The sequence below is a fragment of the Schistocerca americana genome, chromosome 1 (genome assembly GCF_021461395.2).
Source record: "Schistocerca americana isolate TAMUIC-IGC-003095 chromosome 1, iqSchAmer2.1, whole genome shotgun sequence".
Taxonomy (NCBI): Eukaryota; Metazoa; Arthropoda; class Insecta; order Orthoptera; family Acrididae; genus Schistocerca; species Schistocerca americana.
This window is the reverse complement of record NC_060119.1, coordinates 409,636,688-409,653,351: the sequence shown is the minus strand read 5'-3', so window position 1 is coordinate 409,653,351 and position 16,664 is coordinate 409,636,688. Positions and strand designations below refer to the sequence as shown.

Sequence of the window (16,664 nt, the reverse complement as noted above, 5' to 3'; positions counted from 1 at the left end):
GAACAAAAATCATCCGACCAAGCGACTTTCTTCAACTGATATATAGTCCTTGGCTTCTGCACCACGATTTCCTGCTACGGGCATTTGCGACACTGATAAGTGGTTTTAGAATTCTAGCTCACCCTGCAATTTTGCTGCTTTGGAGCTCCCTTCGTCTCGTTTTGATGCTAACAGGGTTCGCGAGTGCAACATTCAGTTCTGCAGTGACTTTTACTGCTGTCGTCCTCTTATTTTCCGTCACATTCCTCTTCAATGAGGGTCTCTCGATCAATCAACACATTTTCGTGCGCGTTGTGATTTAGCGGATCATGTTTCCCCTTTCGCCTGTATTCAGTATACAGACTTCGATACGGTGCCTCTTGAAACACCAAACACTTAAACTTACTGGATTGCGGAAGCACCCATCATATGAGCCCCAACAATTTAGCCACGTTCGAATGCACTCAGAACTGGATAGAACAGTCTTCTGACCGTGATTGACACTTGCAACATAATGAGGCCGCTTTCGTCGACAAATATAACAGCGCAACCTGCAGGCTTGGCTAGCATCTGCATTTATGTTCAAGCATGCATTCCTCGCTGAGTTTCCATATTTTTGTCCAACCCTTGTACTGTGTCTAGTATTTGGGTATAGCTTACTACAGTGTAGAAACAGCTGTAAAATATCGAGGAAAAAAAAACCACTGCTACAATCGCAAATAAATGTTCTTTATGCTTTTCTTATATTTAGTCATTTGTTTGCTGTAGCCACATACTAAACACAAGTAAAGAAATGGGAATAGTTTGAAACAGTCTTCAAAATTCAACATTGACTGCGAAAAGAAACGACAGGTGTGTTTTCCAAGTCACACGGTCTCAGTTCTCTACTGTCTGCGTACAAATAGAGGGATATTATAGAGAAACATACATCACGAATTTGTAGACGTTAAAATACTAACGTTTTATTTCATGACACATTGGTCGTCGAATTTAAGATGATTTACGTTAACGCGGAAAAATTTTTCTCGCTGCCTCTCTCCCCTCAGTTGGAGTCCTATAACTACCCCCCCCCCCCCCCCTTTGGACTCTACGACTGCTGCCGGAAGCAAAGTACCGTGGCATTATTTCACTCGATACTTTCGAAAGTCCTCCCCCATGAACCATGGACCTTGCAGATGGTGTGGAGGCTCGCGTGCCTCAGCGATACAGATGGCCGTAACGTAGCTGCAACCACAACGTAGGGCTATCTGTTGAGAGGCCAGACAAAGGTGTGGTTCCTGAAGAGGGGGCAGCAGCCTTTTCAGTAGTTGCAGGGGCAACAGTCTGGATGATTGACTGATCTGGCCTTGTAACACTAACCAAAACGGCCTTGCTGTGCTGGTACTGCGAACGGCTGAAAGCAAGGAAAAACTACAGGCGTAATTTTTCCCCAGGGCATGCAGCTTTACTGTAGGTTAAATGATGGCGTCCTCTTGGGTAAAATATTCCGGAGGTAAAATAGTCCCCCATTCGGATCTCCGGGCGGGGACTACTCAAGAGGACGTCGTTATCAGGAGAAAGAAAACGGGCGCTCTACGGATCGGAGCGTGGAATGTCAGATCCCTTAATCGGGCAGGTAGGTTAGAAAATTTAAAAAGGGAAATGGATAGGTTAAAGTTAGATATAGTTGGAATTAGTGAAGTTAGGTGGCAGGAGGAACAAAACTTTTGGTCAGGTGAACACAGGGTTATAAATACACTCCTGGAAACTGAAATAAGAACACCGTGAATTCATTGTCCCAGGAAGGGGAAACTTTATTGACACATTCCTGGGGTCAGATACATCACATGATCACACTGACAGAACCACAGGCACATAGACACAGGCAACAGAGCATGCACAATGTCGGCACTAGTACAGTGTATATCCACCTTTCGCAGCAATGCAGGCTGCTATTCTCCCATGGAGCCGATCGTAGAGATGCTGGATGTAGTCCTGTGGAACGGCTTGCCATGCCATTTCCACCTGGCGCCTCAGTTGGACCAGCGATCGTGCTGGACGTGCAGACCGCGTGAGACGACGCTTCATCCAGTCCCAAACATGCTCAATGGGGGACAGATCCGGAGATCTTGCTGGCCAGGGTAGTTGACTTACACCTTCTAGAGCACGTTGGGTGGCACGGGATACATGCGGACGTGCATTGTCCTGTTGGAACAGCAAGTTCCCTTGCCGGTCTAGGAATGGTAGAACGATGGGTTCGATGACGGTTTGGATGTACCGTGCACTATTCAGTGTCCCCGCGACGATCACCAGTGATGTACGGCCAGTGTAGGAGATCGCTCCCCACACCATGATGCCGGGTGTTGGCCCTGTGTGCCTCGGTCGTATGCAGTCCTGATTGTGGCGCTCACCTGCACGGCGCCAAACACGCATACGACCATCATTGGCACCAAGGCAGAAGCGACTCTCATCGCTGAAGACGACACGTCTCCATTCGTCCCTCCATTCACGCCTGTCGCGACACCACTGGAGGCGGGCTGCACGATGTTGGGGCGTGAGCGGAAGACGGCCTAACGGTGTGCGGGACCGTAGCCCAGCTTCATGGAGACGGTTGCGAATGGTCCTCGCCGATACCCCAGGAGTAACAGTGTCCCTAATTTGCTGGGAAGTGGCGGTGCGGTCCCCTACGGCACTGCGTAGGATCCTACGGTCTTGGCGTGCATCCGTGAGTTGCTGCGGTCCGGTCCCAGGTCGACGGGCACGTGCACCTTCCGCCGACCACTGGCGACAACATCGATGTACTGTGGAGACCTCACGCCCCACGTGTTGAGCAATTCGGCGGTACGTCCACCCGGCCTCCCGCATGCCCACTATACGCCCTCGCTCAAAGTCCGTCAACTGCACATACGGTTCACGTCCACGCTGTCGCGGCATGCTACCAGTGTTAAAGACTGCGATGGAGCTCCGTACGCCACGGCAAACTGGCTGACACTGACGGCGGCGGTGCACAAATGCTGCGCAGCTAGCGCCATTCGACGGCCAACACCGCGGTTCCTGGTGTGTCCGCTGTGCCGTGCGTGTGATCACTGCTTGTACAGCCCTCTCGCAGTGTCCGGAGCAAGTATGGTATGTCTGACACACCGGTGTCAATGTGTTCTTTTTTCCATTTCCAGGAGTGTACAAAATCAAATAGGGGTAATGCAGGAGTAGGTGTAATAATGAATAAAAAAAATAGGAGTGCGGGTAAGCTACTACAAACAGCATAGTGAGCGCATTATTGTGGCCAACGGACACGAAGCCCACACCTACTACAGTAGTACAAGTTTATATGCCAACTAGCTCTGCAGATGAAGCAATTGATGAAATGTATGATGAGATAAGAGAAATTATTCAGGTAGTGAAGGGAGACGAAAATTTAATAGTCATGGGTGACTGGAATTCACGATTAGGAAAAGAAAGAGAAAGAAACATAGTAGGTGAATATGCATTGGGGATAAGAAATGAAAGAGGAAGCCGTGTGGCAGAGTTTTGCAAAGAGCATAACTTAATAATAGCTAACACTTGGTTCAAGAATCATAAAAGAAGGTTGTATACATGAAAAAATCCTGGAGATACTAGAACGTATCAGACAGATCATATAATGGTAAGACAGAGATTTAGGAACCAGGTTTTAAATTGTAGGACATTTCCAGGGGCAGATGTTGACTCTGACCACAATCTATTGGTAGTGAACTGCAGATTAAAACTGAAGAAACTGCAAAAAGATGGGAATTTAAGGAGATGGAACCTGGATAAACTGACTAAATCAGAGGTTGTACAGAGTTTCAGAGAGAGCATAAGGGAACAATTGACAGGAATGGGGGAAAGAAATACAGTAGAAGAAGAACGGGTAGCTTTGAGGAATGAAGTAATGAAGGCAGCAGAGGATTAAGTAGGTAAAAAGACAAGGGCTAGTAGAAATCCTTGGGTAACAGAAGAAATACTGAATTTCATTGATGAAGGGAGAAAATATAAAAATGCAGTAAATGAAGCAGGCAAAAAGGAATACAAATGTCTCAAAAATGAGATCGACGGGAAGTGCATAATGGCTAAGCAGGGATGGCTAGAGGACAAATGTAAGGATGTAGAGGCTTATCTCACTAGGGGCAAGATAGATACCGCCTACAGAAAAATTAGAGCTTTGGAGAAAAGAGAACCACTTGTATGAATATCAAGAGCTCAGATGGAAACCCAGTTTTAACCAAAGAAGGGAAAGCAGAAAGGTTGAAGGAGTATATAGAGGATCTATACTAGGCCGATGTACTTGAGGACAATATTATGGAAATGGAAGACAATGTAGATGAAAATGAAATGGGAGATACGATACTGCGTGAAGAGTTTGACAGAGCACTGATAGACCTGTGTCGAAACAAGGCCCTGGGAGTAGACAACATTCCATTAGAACTACTGACGGCCTTGGGAGAGACAGTCCTGACAAACTTCTACCATCTGGTGAGCAAAATGTGAGAGACAGGCGAAATACCCTCAGACTTCAAGAAGAATATAATAATTCCAATCCCAAAGAAAGCAGGTATTGACAGTTGTGAAAATTACAGAACTATCAGTTTAATAAGTCACAGCTGCAAAATACTAACGCGAATTCTTTACAGACGAATGGAAAATCTGGTAGAAGCCGACCTTGGGGAAGATCAGTTTGGATTCCGTAGAAATATTGGAACGCGTGAGGCAATACTGACCCTACGACTTATCTTAGAAGAAAGATTAAGGAAAGGCAAACCTACGTTCCTACCATTTGTAGACATAGAGAAAATTGGTGACAGTGTTGACTGGATTACTCTTTCAAATACTAAAAGTGGCAGGGGTAAAATACAGGGAGCGAAAGGCTATTTACAATTTGTACAGAAACCAGATGGCAGTTATAAGAGGGAGCTAGTGGTTGGGAAGGGAGTTCAAAATGGTTCAAATGGTTCTGAGCACTATGGGACTCAACTGCTGAGGTCATTAGTCCCCTAGAACTTATAACTAGTTAAACCTAACTAACCTAAGGACATCACAAACATCCATGCCCGAGGCAGGATTCGAACCTGCGACCGTAGCGGTCTTGCGGTTCCAGACTGCAGCGCCTTTAACCGCACGGCCACTTCGGCCGGCCAAGGGAAGGGAGTGAGACAGGGTTGTAGCCTCTCACCGATGTTATTCAATTTGTATATTGAGCAAGCAGTAAAGGAAACAAAAGAAAAATTCGGAGTAGGTATTAAAATCCATGGAGAAGAAATAAAAACTTTGAGATTCGTCGATGACATTGTAATTCTGTCAGACAGCAAAGGACTTGGAAGAGCAGTTGAACGGAATGGACAGTGTCTTGCTAGGAGGATATAAGATGAACATCAACAAAAGCAAAACGAGGATAATGGAATGTAGTCGAATTAAGTCGGGTGATGCTGAGGGAATTAGATCAGGAAATGAGACACTTAAATTAATAAATGAGTTTTGCTATTTGGGGAGCAAAATAACTGATGATGGTCGATGTAGAGAAGATATAAAATGTAGACTGGCAATGGCAAGGTAAGCGTTTCTGAAGAGAAATTTGTTAACATCGAGTATAGATTTAAATGTCAGGAAGTCGTTTCTGAAAGTATATGTATGGAGTATAGCCATGAATGGAACTGAAACATGGACGATAACTAGTTTGGACAAGAAGAGAATAGAAGCTTTCGAAATGTGGTGCTACAGAAGAATGCTGAAGATAAAATGGGTAGATCACATAACTAATGAGGAGGTATTGAATAGAATTGGGGAGAAGAGGAGTTTTTGGCACAACTTGACAAGATGAAGGGACCGGTTGGTAGGACATGTTCTGAGGCATCAAGGGATCACAAATTTAGCATTGGAGGGCAGCGTGGAGGGTAAAAATCGTAGAGGGAGTCCAAGAGACAAATACACTAAGGAGATTCAGTAGGATGTAGGTTGCAGTAAGTACTGGGAGATGAAGACCCTTGCACAGGACAGGGTAGCATGGAGAGCTGCATCAAACCAGTCTCAGGACTGAAGACCACAACACCGACTTCCGAAAGTACGCAATGGTACAGCGCAACATGGCCTGAAATGCGCGACGCGATTTCTGCCGATCAAAGCAGACAGCGTAAGCAACGTGGAGGGGGGGGGGGGGGGGGGGAGAAAGTAGGCAGGAAAAGTGTTCCTCATGGGCTATAGTCTCCTGGGCACTACTTAGTACAAACCACGTCGCCCTCCCTCGTGTTGTTTAGAGGGTCTCTAAGAAGACTTAACTTCTCGACATGCACGTATGTATCAGTAATAAAATTCAGGTATACAGTTTACGACATATTGAACAAATCAATAACAACCCGCACTGATAAAGTAAAATACGAAACGGAACTAATTATCAGGACCTAATAAAATTTCTATACCAGTTGTTACCGTGGAGTATCTAACTATGAAAAACTTCAACGAAATGCTACTATTTCCTCCGAAACTGTGAGAAATAAGCCATTACCACCATAGCCAACAAACTGTTCGACCAGAACATTACTGGTCACCCAATCGCAACGAGATCAACTACCGTCGTAGGTTAGGACATGATAATTAAGCGTACATTGTCAAACTACGAATTTTTTTATGTGCGGCCATCCTGTTAGGTCTTCCGTGATTTCACGAAATGTCAGGATTGTTCCTCTGAAAGGGAAAGGTCGATTTTCTTCCCCATCCATCCTTAACTCATGGTTTTGCTCTGTCTCTAATGACCTCCTTTTAGATGGGACGTTGAACTCCAATCTCTTCCTTTTTCACAGGATTTTAAGTAATATAATTCCTTAGAGTTTAACAGAGCGTTGGAAAAGCTGCGATCAAATATTGCCGAAGGCCTTCGGATTCTCTAAAATCATTGAGGGAAGTGGCACTAACGACTTGAAGTTGGTTTGTAGAATGTGTAGAGATACTCGAACAATTAGCGTAATAGTTCATGCAAGATGCCTACATGAATCATATCCTGAAGAGCGGAAAAGAAACGGAGGATCTATTACATGACGATCAATTTGGCTTTAGGAGAGGTAGGTACCAGAACGGTAGTTCTGACGTTGCGCTTGACAATGGAAGCAAGACTTTAAAAAATGAGAAACAGCGGAAATTAGAATAGCGATAAACACATCAGAACTAGTCTTAAGGAATTCGGCTACCATGGAAGAAAAATAACCTATGACGGACGAGCGAAATACGACATAAAAACAGAACAGCACTGACAGAGGGCATTCCTGGCTAAGAGAAGTCTACCGGAATCAAACACAGGCATTAATTTGAGAAACGAATTTCTGAGAATTTACATTTCGGGCACACCATTCTATAAAAATGAATAATGAACTGTGGGAAAAGCTGAGAGGAAGAGAATCGAAGCAATTGAGATGTGGTGCTATAGAAAGACGCTGAAAATTATATGGAGTGATAAATGCCGAGGTTCTCAGCAGAATCGGCGAGAAGAGAAACATGTGGAAAACAAAGGCAGGAAGGACCAGAATAACAGGACATCACGTAGTAACCTACATGGTAGTTGAGGAGGCTGTAGAGAGTAAAAACCGTAGGGAAAAACAGAAACTGGAAAACGACATCTAGCATAAACTCAGCACAGAGCGAAAGTGCTACTCCGAGATGAAGAGGCGGGGATGGGAATTCGTGGTGCGCCACATCACACCAGTTAGAAAGCTGATGGAAAAAATAATTAAAAATTAGATAATCATCAAACATGGTGCGAATAAATTGAACTAGGACTAAAGAAATTTCCATGCTGTTGTTGGAGGAACAATTAGCCGATGGTGATTTTGTCTGAAGCTTCCTGTCGAGTTTCGGCTCTGCACATTGTTCGGGTAGGAATGAACCCTAGTCATGTTGAAGAAACCATGGAAAACTTCTCAAGATGCGTATTGGAAGAGCTTAAAGCAGCCTTTTTCGAGCCCTATTCCATTAAAACATGCCAGCTCTTCTAGCTCACATTTTGCAAGATGCGGCAGTGGCTGTCAGTGCTGTCTCACTAGTACGATTGCTTACAGTGAATCGACACGGTCGTGTCATTAAGAAAAAGACTGTGGGGCGACACCGTGTCAGGTCGAGTTAACCGAAGGCGCAGCAGGGCAGTCTGCTCCCATGCTCATCTCGAAAGCTAAAATTTTTTTGTAAAGATAATACGCCAAAATCTGAGTGGAGTGCTTTTAACAAGATTGAGTCCATTAAAAATTATTGCAGTTTAAGAGAAAAAACAAGATTACGTCTTTCAGAACCTACTTTGAGCATAAAACACGAGGATCCTTAGAAATGAAGTCTATCGACTAAGTAGTGTCGAGAATAGGACGCGAGTGGAACGACTGTACGCTAACAGAAGGGATCTGCTTGAAGAGCGGCCTCGGTCTGTAACCAAAGAAGAAAAAGACGAGGGCGAACAGAGCAGCTCTGGAAAGAACTGACGTTGGCGAAACTCCGATTACAGGAAAAGCCTTCTAATTAATGAGCGACAAAGGCAGTATTACCTTGATGTTTTGTGCTCTTGATTATTGCAACACTGTTCAAGTACGTCAAGTTGTCAACAAAACTGTAAAAAGATATAGGCATGCATGGCACAAACTCTCTCTCTCTCTGTGTGTGTGTGTGTGTGTGTGTGTGTAGATTAACAAGTAGTGGTATCGTGACAGTTACATAGCTGTTTAGTCAGGGTTTTACAAATATTGACGGTCACCATATCAAATATCCAAGCATACATGTCGCAAGTCACTTGGAGCTTGTAAATCCCAATCGCCAATCCAAGATAAGGTACAAGAGGCAGGTACTTCGTACCATGATTACTCGCTTCCCATCCTGTCATTCGCTTTTGGGGCGAATGAACAATTATTTTCTGTGCATCTTCGTACAGTCTCCTATTCCTCTTATTATCCGTACGTCAAATTTACAGTGGAGCTTTTTTTTTTTTAATCTGTAAGACTAACATCGTAAACTTTCGTGGAGGGAATTTTGCTTGTTATCCAGTGATTGCTACATAATTTTTCCTATAAATCTGCAACACACTTTTATGCAGACTAAACCAACTGGATGGAGCGCTATCTGGGTCAGAACTACTTCCTTCATGCCGGCTTGAATAGCCCACGCATTAGAGCAGTACTGCATAATACTTACAGCAGGATGTGATGGTGCTTATTGTTATAACAGCATTAGAATATGTTTCATGATAATGCAAAAATGCTGTTCTCGTTTTTGGTCTGTAATTCTGTCTATTTTTTATTTTATAAACCAGATGCTGAAAAGTAGGTCATTGTTTCTACCACTGACTTGCAGCAAGTAGGTTCAAGTCGACAATAACCCTCTAGCATGTCAGCATTTACAAAACCTGGAGTTCGGGCAGCAAAAAATCTTCCACGTGGTCTTATCTCCTTTTTCTCCCTAGATGTTCCACTTCATTAGTAGGGAGAAAGGGAAAAGTCTCTGGATGGAAATTACAAGAACGGCATAGTCAGTTATATGAAAACAAATACTTTGGTCTTATCTGGACCAAAATTTTATTTGGTTTAATATAACTTACGTCGTCCTTTCCGCCCATCGCATCCTATAGTATAATAGTTATTGACTCTCTCCTCTTACGCAGAACTGTATACAGATCTGCGCCGAAAAGACTCACTGTTAGCTTGAGAACGACATGGTCTCTCCGTGTGCCCCTTCCAGATCAGTCGCCCGTGGAGAAGGCAGGTAACCACGATCTTTCGCTCCTTGCGAGCACTTTGGAAGCCCGCCGGTCCCTCTGGACGCAGACTATTAGCTTCAACGATCACAGAACTATGAGGCCCTATCGCCATCGCTCTGCGAAAGCAGGGCGCTCTCAATTTCCAGAGCTTCACTTGGCGTAAATTCGAATCCGAACACCACCAGGACTAACTAGAGCACTATGAAAAAGTTATAATATTTCGTTCTTTAGTCGAATCAACGTCGTAGCTGCGGTTTGTCTCGCTCTTGTCTCAATTGCAGGCTTTCTCACTGAATCTGTTCTCAAATACAATCCTCTGTACGCTGCCGTCTCTTGGTTCGATTTCCCGCACTGTCATCAACCACCGAACCACCGCAATGTCCAGAAAAGTTCCACTAACGCCCCAAGGGAAAACAAACGACCAACGACCCAAATCATTAACTCCCAACAAACAACTCTCTGTACTCTGGAACATTCTTGTAATCTAGTATCTATCCCCAACTTACGGAATAATCAAGCTCATTAACTGAACATTGCCGAGAAAGACACTTCTTCCAAACTGCGACTGCCCTTAATACTCGCTCGAAATTACAAAACTCGCGAACCAATATTACTGTTACATCGACCAGTCCGGAGACAGTTTTGATGCAGTTCTCCATGCTCGTTTATCCTGAGCAAGCTGCTGTTCCTTTATATTGTTACTGCAGTCTACATTCACTTGAAGTTCCCTTCTTGCCTATATTGCTTACTGTAGCACCTTAGTCTCGCTGCAATTACTTAACAACCCCCCTTCCCCCTCACACACTAGATGAATCCTTACCGATTTCACTGCTTGTCAGAATGTGCCTATATACAACACCCTTGTTTCACCCAAGTTTCGCAGTAATACATCCTGTTCCATCCACTGACAAAACATAACGTATTGATTCACTGCCAGATTTGGAGGTTGTTATGAATACAAACAAGTCTATAAAAGCTTTCAGTTCATGGACATCAATATCATGCACAAAAGATATATTATGGTATTTCGAGAGCACTTTTATTTAACAGATTTTATTCTTCGACCACTATAGAATCTTGTGTAAAATATCGTTAATAAATATTAGACCCCATACTTGCTCAACATCTGGAGTCCTACCAAAGGCATTAGCACTAAATTGCAGAGAGAAATCTGCAACACTTACGTTACCCTGTTCTGACATTTGTTGGTGATAGTGCTTTTCTCCATTTGAAGCAGTTTTCCCTTGTATAACAACAGAAACCACAGCGACAGGACTTTTTTCTCAGATCATCATCTGTTTATGTCCTTTTCTATCTAATAATCTAGATTAACACTACTATCGCCCAAACCTTCTGTAATAATTTCTTCCAAATGCATTTCGAAGTTCGGTTGATCTACTCTCAGAACTCTGTGAATAACCACTTGGTGGAAGCTGTAGTGAATGAGATGGTCATGGTACAGGCTCCATATTGTGCAAATTACGAGACTGCCAATAACAACATATTACATAATATTATCGCAATAAACACGAGACGTCCATAAAAACGTACAACGAATAATAATCACGCAAATAGTACCTGCGAGACGTCATGGCGACTTTAATGTGGATTTACTGAAGGCGGAGTAGTGCCATCACCACTCCACCTTCGCAGCAAGCAGCCACCACCCCATCTGAAAGATACACGGAGGAAAGTGTGGATGTGCACCAGAAAGTTCGGCAGCCGCCTCACAGACGTATGATATTAAGGGTTTGGGCATCATCCCTTATTTTGTTGCACAAATGGCAAAAATAGCGTCTCTTCCGAAACTAATTCTTCCGACATCAGATGCATTACACTCCTTACCCTTATTTTAATTTTGTTGATATTCACCTTATGACAAACTATCTGCTCCATTCAACTGATCCTCCACATCCTTTACCGATGTAATTTTCCCTGATACTTCTGAGGATCAGCTGTATTAGTGCGAGCTGACGTACTTGCCAAAGTAGATAAAAGAGTACTTACGATCCGACAATCACAGAAGAGGTAATGCGTTAATCGACAGAGTACACAAACATTTGTCGTAAACGGCATCACCTGAATATTTTACAGCCCTATTCAAGGACATTCACAGTTTGTAATACAGTAACTCGCAAATAGCTTCCGACATAATCCAGAGGCCTGTAAGAATTATCGATGTGTATTAAAAACAAGATCTGATGAAAAACTACGAATCCAAGATGAAAAAAAGAATAGCACAATTTTCGATTGCATTACGATTAAAGTGACAATACTGTTCTCCCTCGAATTTATTCTGTTCAAGAATCTGTTTTTGCTTCTGATCACAAAGCTGTTCTACAGCAGGGGGCCATTACTGCAGGTTGGCTTTGCTGACTTCATTTAAAACAAGTTTGCCTCTTTTCTTAATACTGTATATTATCTGGCATTACGATAAAAATCATAACCACAGAAAGAATAGCTTAACCTCCCCCCCTTCCCACGTTGTCACTATTACAGCCCCAGTTGGACAAAGAAGAGTAAGAGGATCGTTCGTGACCTTGATTAAAAAGCCTCCCAAACATTCGTCTCAACCGGCCCTGGCGAAACCATAGAAAATCTGAATCAGCCAGTGTATTGGGATCACCAGCCCACCTTTGAATATGAACGAGTCAATCTTCACACTGACCCACCTCGCTCGGTTGACCGTGTTATTTTATTTTTAAGTTGAGGCGCAGTTTACGGCTGGTACCTTTCAGTACATCTGAGTAACACTAAACAAACAGCACATATTCAAGGCCACTGACAAAAGTTTTACAGCTTCATAAGAATTTAGGAACAACAGTGACTGTCAATAAACGAGTAAGTGTACTAAACTTCCCGTTATTTTCAAACTGGTTTCTTAAATGCTGTGCAACGAAAATGTTTCGGAACTGCTATACAACGTCATACATCAAACAATGTAGACTAATTACAACAATCAATGAAGATTTTAATCTGACTCCGCTCAAACGTAAGTACAGAAATATATTCCCTTTAAACGTCAGGTTACAATTAAGTTAGGGAACAGCTGAAAACGTGCATATCTTGAAGGTAAAAATGTAAACAACCATACTATTCATAACTCTAATCGATGGAAATTCACGTATGTTTACTAAATTTGAGGAGCAGAGACGTCTTCACCTGCGTTTTAAGGAGTCATGAGCTCTTTTTATACCGTATTCATAAACTTCACTGTGACAATACCACATCTCGTAAATTTAACGGCAATGTGGAAAACCAGTAAGAACGACAGTTAACAGCAGAACGTATAATATACTGTATCTCTTCCATACGGAGGATCGTGATACGCTGATTGCTGAAGCGATAGTAAACATACAGAAGAAAAGCCACAGTCAGCTGTACCTGCACAGTTTGCTCGCCTCAAAGTCTTCCTGCATAAGCGCTGGGTGTGACGCAGCTGGTGTAGCCATTTGCAGTGCTGCCCACTGGCGGGGAGACGGCTGAACCTCCCCTCCCCGCCGCAGTCCCACTGAAAACCTGTTCCTTCTGCGGCGCAGATTGCCCCACTCAGCTGGAGCCCCCGGGGGAAAAACAGACAATAGCAGTGCCGCCTTGCTCTGCCCTTCTGCAGCTACCTGCGATACGACCGCGCAGCCCGAGCTCGGAAACACTTTTCACGTACAGTGCCTGACTGCCTGTTCTGCCAGGAGACTAGGAAGTACGAAATAACAAATAACGGGAAGTATCACGCGGCACTAATTTCTTCGCGTTTCGTTCGAACAAAATGTAGGGCAGTTCAAAATGAATACAGCGATTACAAACTGCTCTTGACTATTAGCGGATAGCGATACACCGATAAGGAAGTTTTTCACGTACTTTATAGATGTTCCACATATCGTCGCTAGGCAATGAAAACCTCGTAACTCATATTGGTCAAATTTTACAGGAGAAGCAAAAAACTAATTATAGAAATCACATGAGGACCTGATTAGTCAAATTTAGTGGTTTCTTCTACACAATATGGATCCGGTCATTGGTACATCAGACTTTATTATGCACTTCAAATTGTCTGCCGGTTTTTGGAGTTACGAGGTTTTCACAGTTATTTTTTTGGTAGTGATGGAGATAAGAGGCATGTAACGAGTGCACGGTTAGGAATTGAAATGAATTTATTTTAAAAAACTTACTTAAATTTTGCATTATTTGTGTATTATGAAACATCTGTAACGATACATTGTTACAGATGTAAAGTGAAATGAATAATTTCACATTGATCAAAATATTCGAATCTGGATGTTAACAAATTACAGTGTTTAAAAAACATAGAAACAATGTTGTTAACTTTAATTAACCTTTTATTACTGCAAACATTTGTGCAGTTCATTAACATTTATTATTGTTACTATTGCTGTTACACTGACAGTCATAGGTGGCTGTAAACAAGTTTATTTTCGGCTGCATTTTTTTAGACACGGACATGTTCTCTCAGTACAAATGTGATGCAGTGTGTCATAAAATGAATGCACATCCTTAGGAAGGAGCAGCTTTAGTTGTTGCAAATGCGCAAACTTTTCTGCGCTGATCTTTAGTGGTGAATTGTAGAGAGGGGGCACTGTAAATGAGCTGGGTATGTTTCACATCCTTCTTGGAAGTGGTTCCCATGTATCGCTGAATTTCAATTTATATTCCATTTTTCCGGAGGGATCATACTTGAGACACCGGATATCAGTCACTGTTGGATCCCCAATTTTGGATCCTGGCCGAATAGACGAATACAACGAGAGTTTATCATAGGACTTGCAAAACGTGTGGTCCAAATAATTGACAACATAAGGTCTAGGACTTTGTCTTGTGGTAGCACAAACTTCTACATAGCCAGCAGGAGTATGTGTGTTTTTTAACTTCCTTTCTATGGTGTAGTGCATAGAATCACACTCCATTTGAATGTGACCTTTCTCCAGAAATTTTTGCACTGTTGTAATGCCTTTCTGATTGGCGAGATGAGCCAGTGCATTACTCATGACTGAGTTTCGATTCTGGTACGTGCATCCGTCGCTGTAGAAAATAGCTTCTGAATGATTTTGGACGAACGTTTCTATAGAATGCACGAGTATACTGGCAAATTCCGAAGCTGTTAGTCCACCTTCACTCTCGTGCCAAAGGTAACAATAACCATCGTTACTTTTTAAATCATAGATGGCAAAGTTGTGGACCTTCAGTTTGCTTTTATAGTACAGTGCAGAGGCTTTTAGTCTGGGAGAAAGCAGAAGTGCTTGAAGGTCCATTGTAAACACTCTAGCTAATTAATTTATCACGATTTTTCGCTTCCCTTTCCTCAGTTTTTCGGGCCATATGCAAAGAGTATTCATTGTCTGAGAGATTGCCTGTCTAGTGAGAACAACAAAGATCGCACTGGTCCTTTTTAGGCGAAAATAAGTTAAGATTATTTTCATCGAATACCTCGCAGAACTGTTTGTAAGCAGCTGGGATTTGTCCTCTTTTCTTGCAAAATTGTATATATTCCCTATGTAGTTCTGATTTACTCTGCCAGTTAGGTTCCAAATAGAGTTTTGTGGAAAAACGACGGCAGTAATGCGATTCCAGTTATGGCAACTCTGCAAAAAAATCTGATGCTGATTGTCGTCCACCTGAAACTTTCGTTGGTCTCTCCTGCATTTGAGGCCCTTCTGCAAGCGTTCTTCCTGATGCACTAGATGCCCATGTTCTGACACTCCATTCGCCTAAGCACAAACTATTCAGAAACATAGTCGTGCAGACAGTTTTTCTCTGTCCTATTACAAAATTGTAATATAGTGTGTTAGAACGGTGAGATTTATTGGATTCTGAATTATTTCTGCGTCTTTTAACTGGAACGTAGTAGACATGGCTTCTAACAAAAATTTTTCTTTCACCCCAAGACATATCCTGCCAGAAATGATTAAATATTAGCTGTCTCTGCTCTTCTGTAATATCCTTGCAATTCCTGTTCCGATTTAAGGAAGAATGTTTACAAGTACATCGTGGTCTCATTTCCCTCCTACTTCTGCTCATTGTTGGTCTCTTTTTGCCAAACTCATCTTTTTGCATTCCTAAATAATCCTTCCCCTCATACGTTTTTCTTTCTGCAAAGTTTGAAGTGATTGATTGCTTTTCCTTTTACGGCGCTGCTTAGTACTTTTTACTCCCGCATCAACTTCGTCATCGTCCTCTTCCGTGTTGTTGTTACTGCTATGGTCATTTTTGTTTTTATCTGGATCGTACGCATCACAATTGCCACTGGAGATATCATCCTCGCTGCTGTGTTCGAAAAGACTTCCAAACTCAGAAGTGGAATTCGCCTCTGTATTGGCTTCCTTTTCCGCATTATCTGTAGTGTAAACCATAACGTCATCAATAACATTTAAATAATTGAATCACCTCAGCTTCCAAACAAGGATATTACTTCAAGTTACAACAATATAAACTACGGTTTACCTTCATTTTGTAGGTCTACCCTTTCTTTTGGTGCAGGACAAGGAGGAACCTGACTAGAATCTTCTTCCGGTGATTTTATACGATATGATCCGTTGTCGGCTTGTTTCACAAGGTGAAGAGTGAATTTACTCTTTCTACACATAGCTGAAAACAAAGTAGTTACTGTAGAATGTATAGGATTCTGTTCAGTTCTGAAATTAGAACCTCGTATGTACCGAGTGCAGTCTGCTTTACGCGCGATGAAAAACTCGAAGTCAACATTGTATTTAACGAGGTCATTATTAATTCTGTATATTAAAATACAATACATAAATACCTAGAAATACTAACACGTACCTGTAGCAATAAAGCAGTGTTGGGTCTGTCAGTCAAAAAAGTTACTATCACATCAAAAAACGTTTTAATCTCGGAGTATGTGTTCACCCTGCACACTAACAATGGCAATTATCGGAGATGCGAGGTTTTCAGCACAAACTACATATCGCTGGAGATGTGAGTTTTTCATTATTGCCGCTAG

General features: G+C 42.6%; 1 protein-coding gene across 1 annotated transcript in view; it reads right to left on the bottom strand.

Moving 5' to 3' along the window:
• Positions 1 to 13,178, bottom strand: part of LOC124623183 (DNA oxidative demethylase ALKBH2-like) — a 172,306-nt gene extending 159,128 nt beyond the window's left edge. The window contains exon 1 of the mRNA XM_047148991.1: positions 13,076 to 13,178. Coding sequence (XP_047004947.1) covers positions 13,076 to 13,143 — 68 coding nt within the window. The 5' untranslated portion in view covers positions 13,144 to 13,178. The remainder of the gene's footprint in view (positions 1 to 13,075) is intronic.
• Positions 13,179 to 16,664: the final 3,486 nt, after the last annotated feature.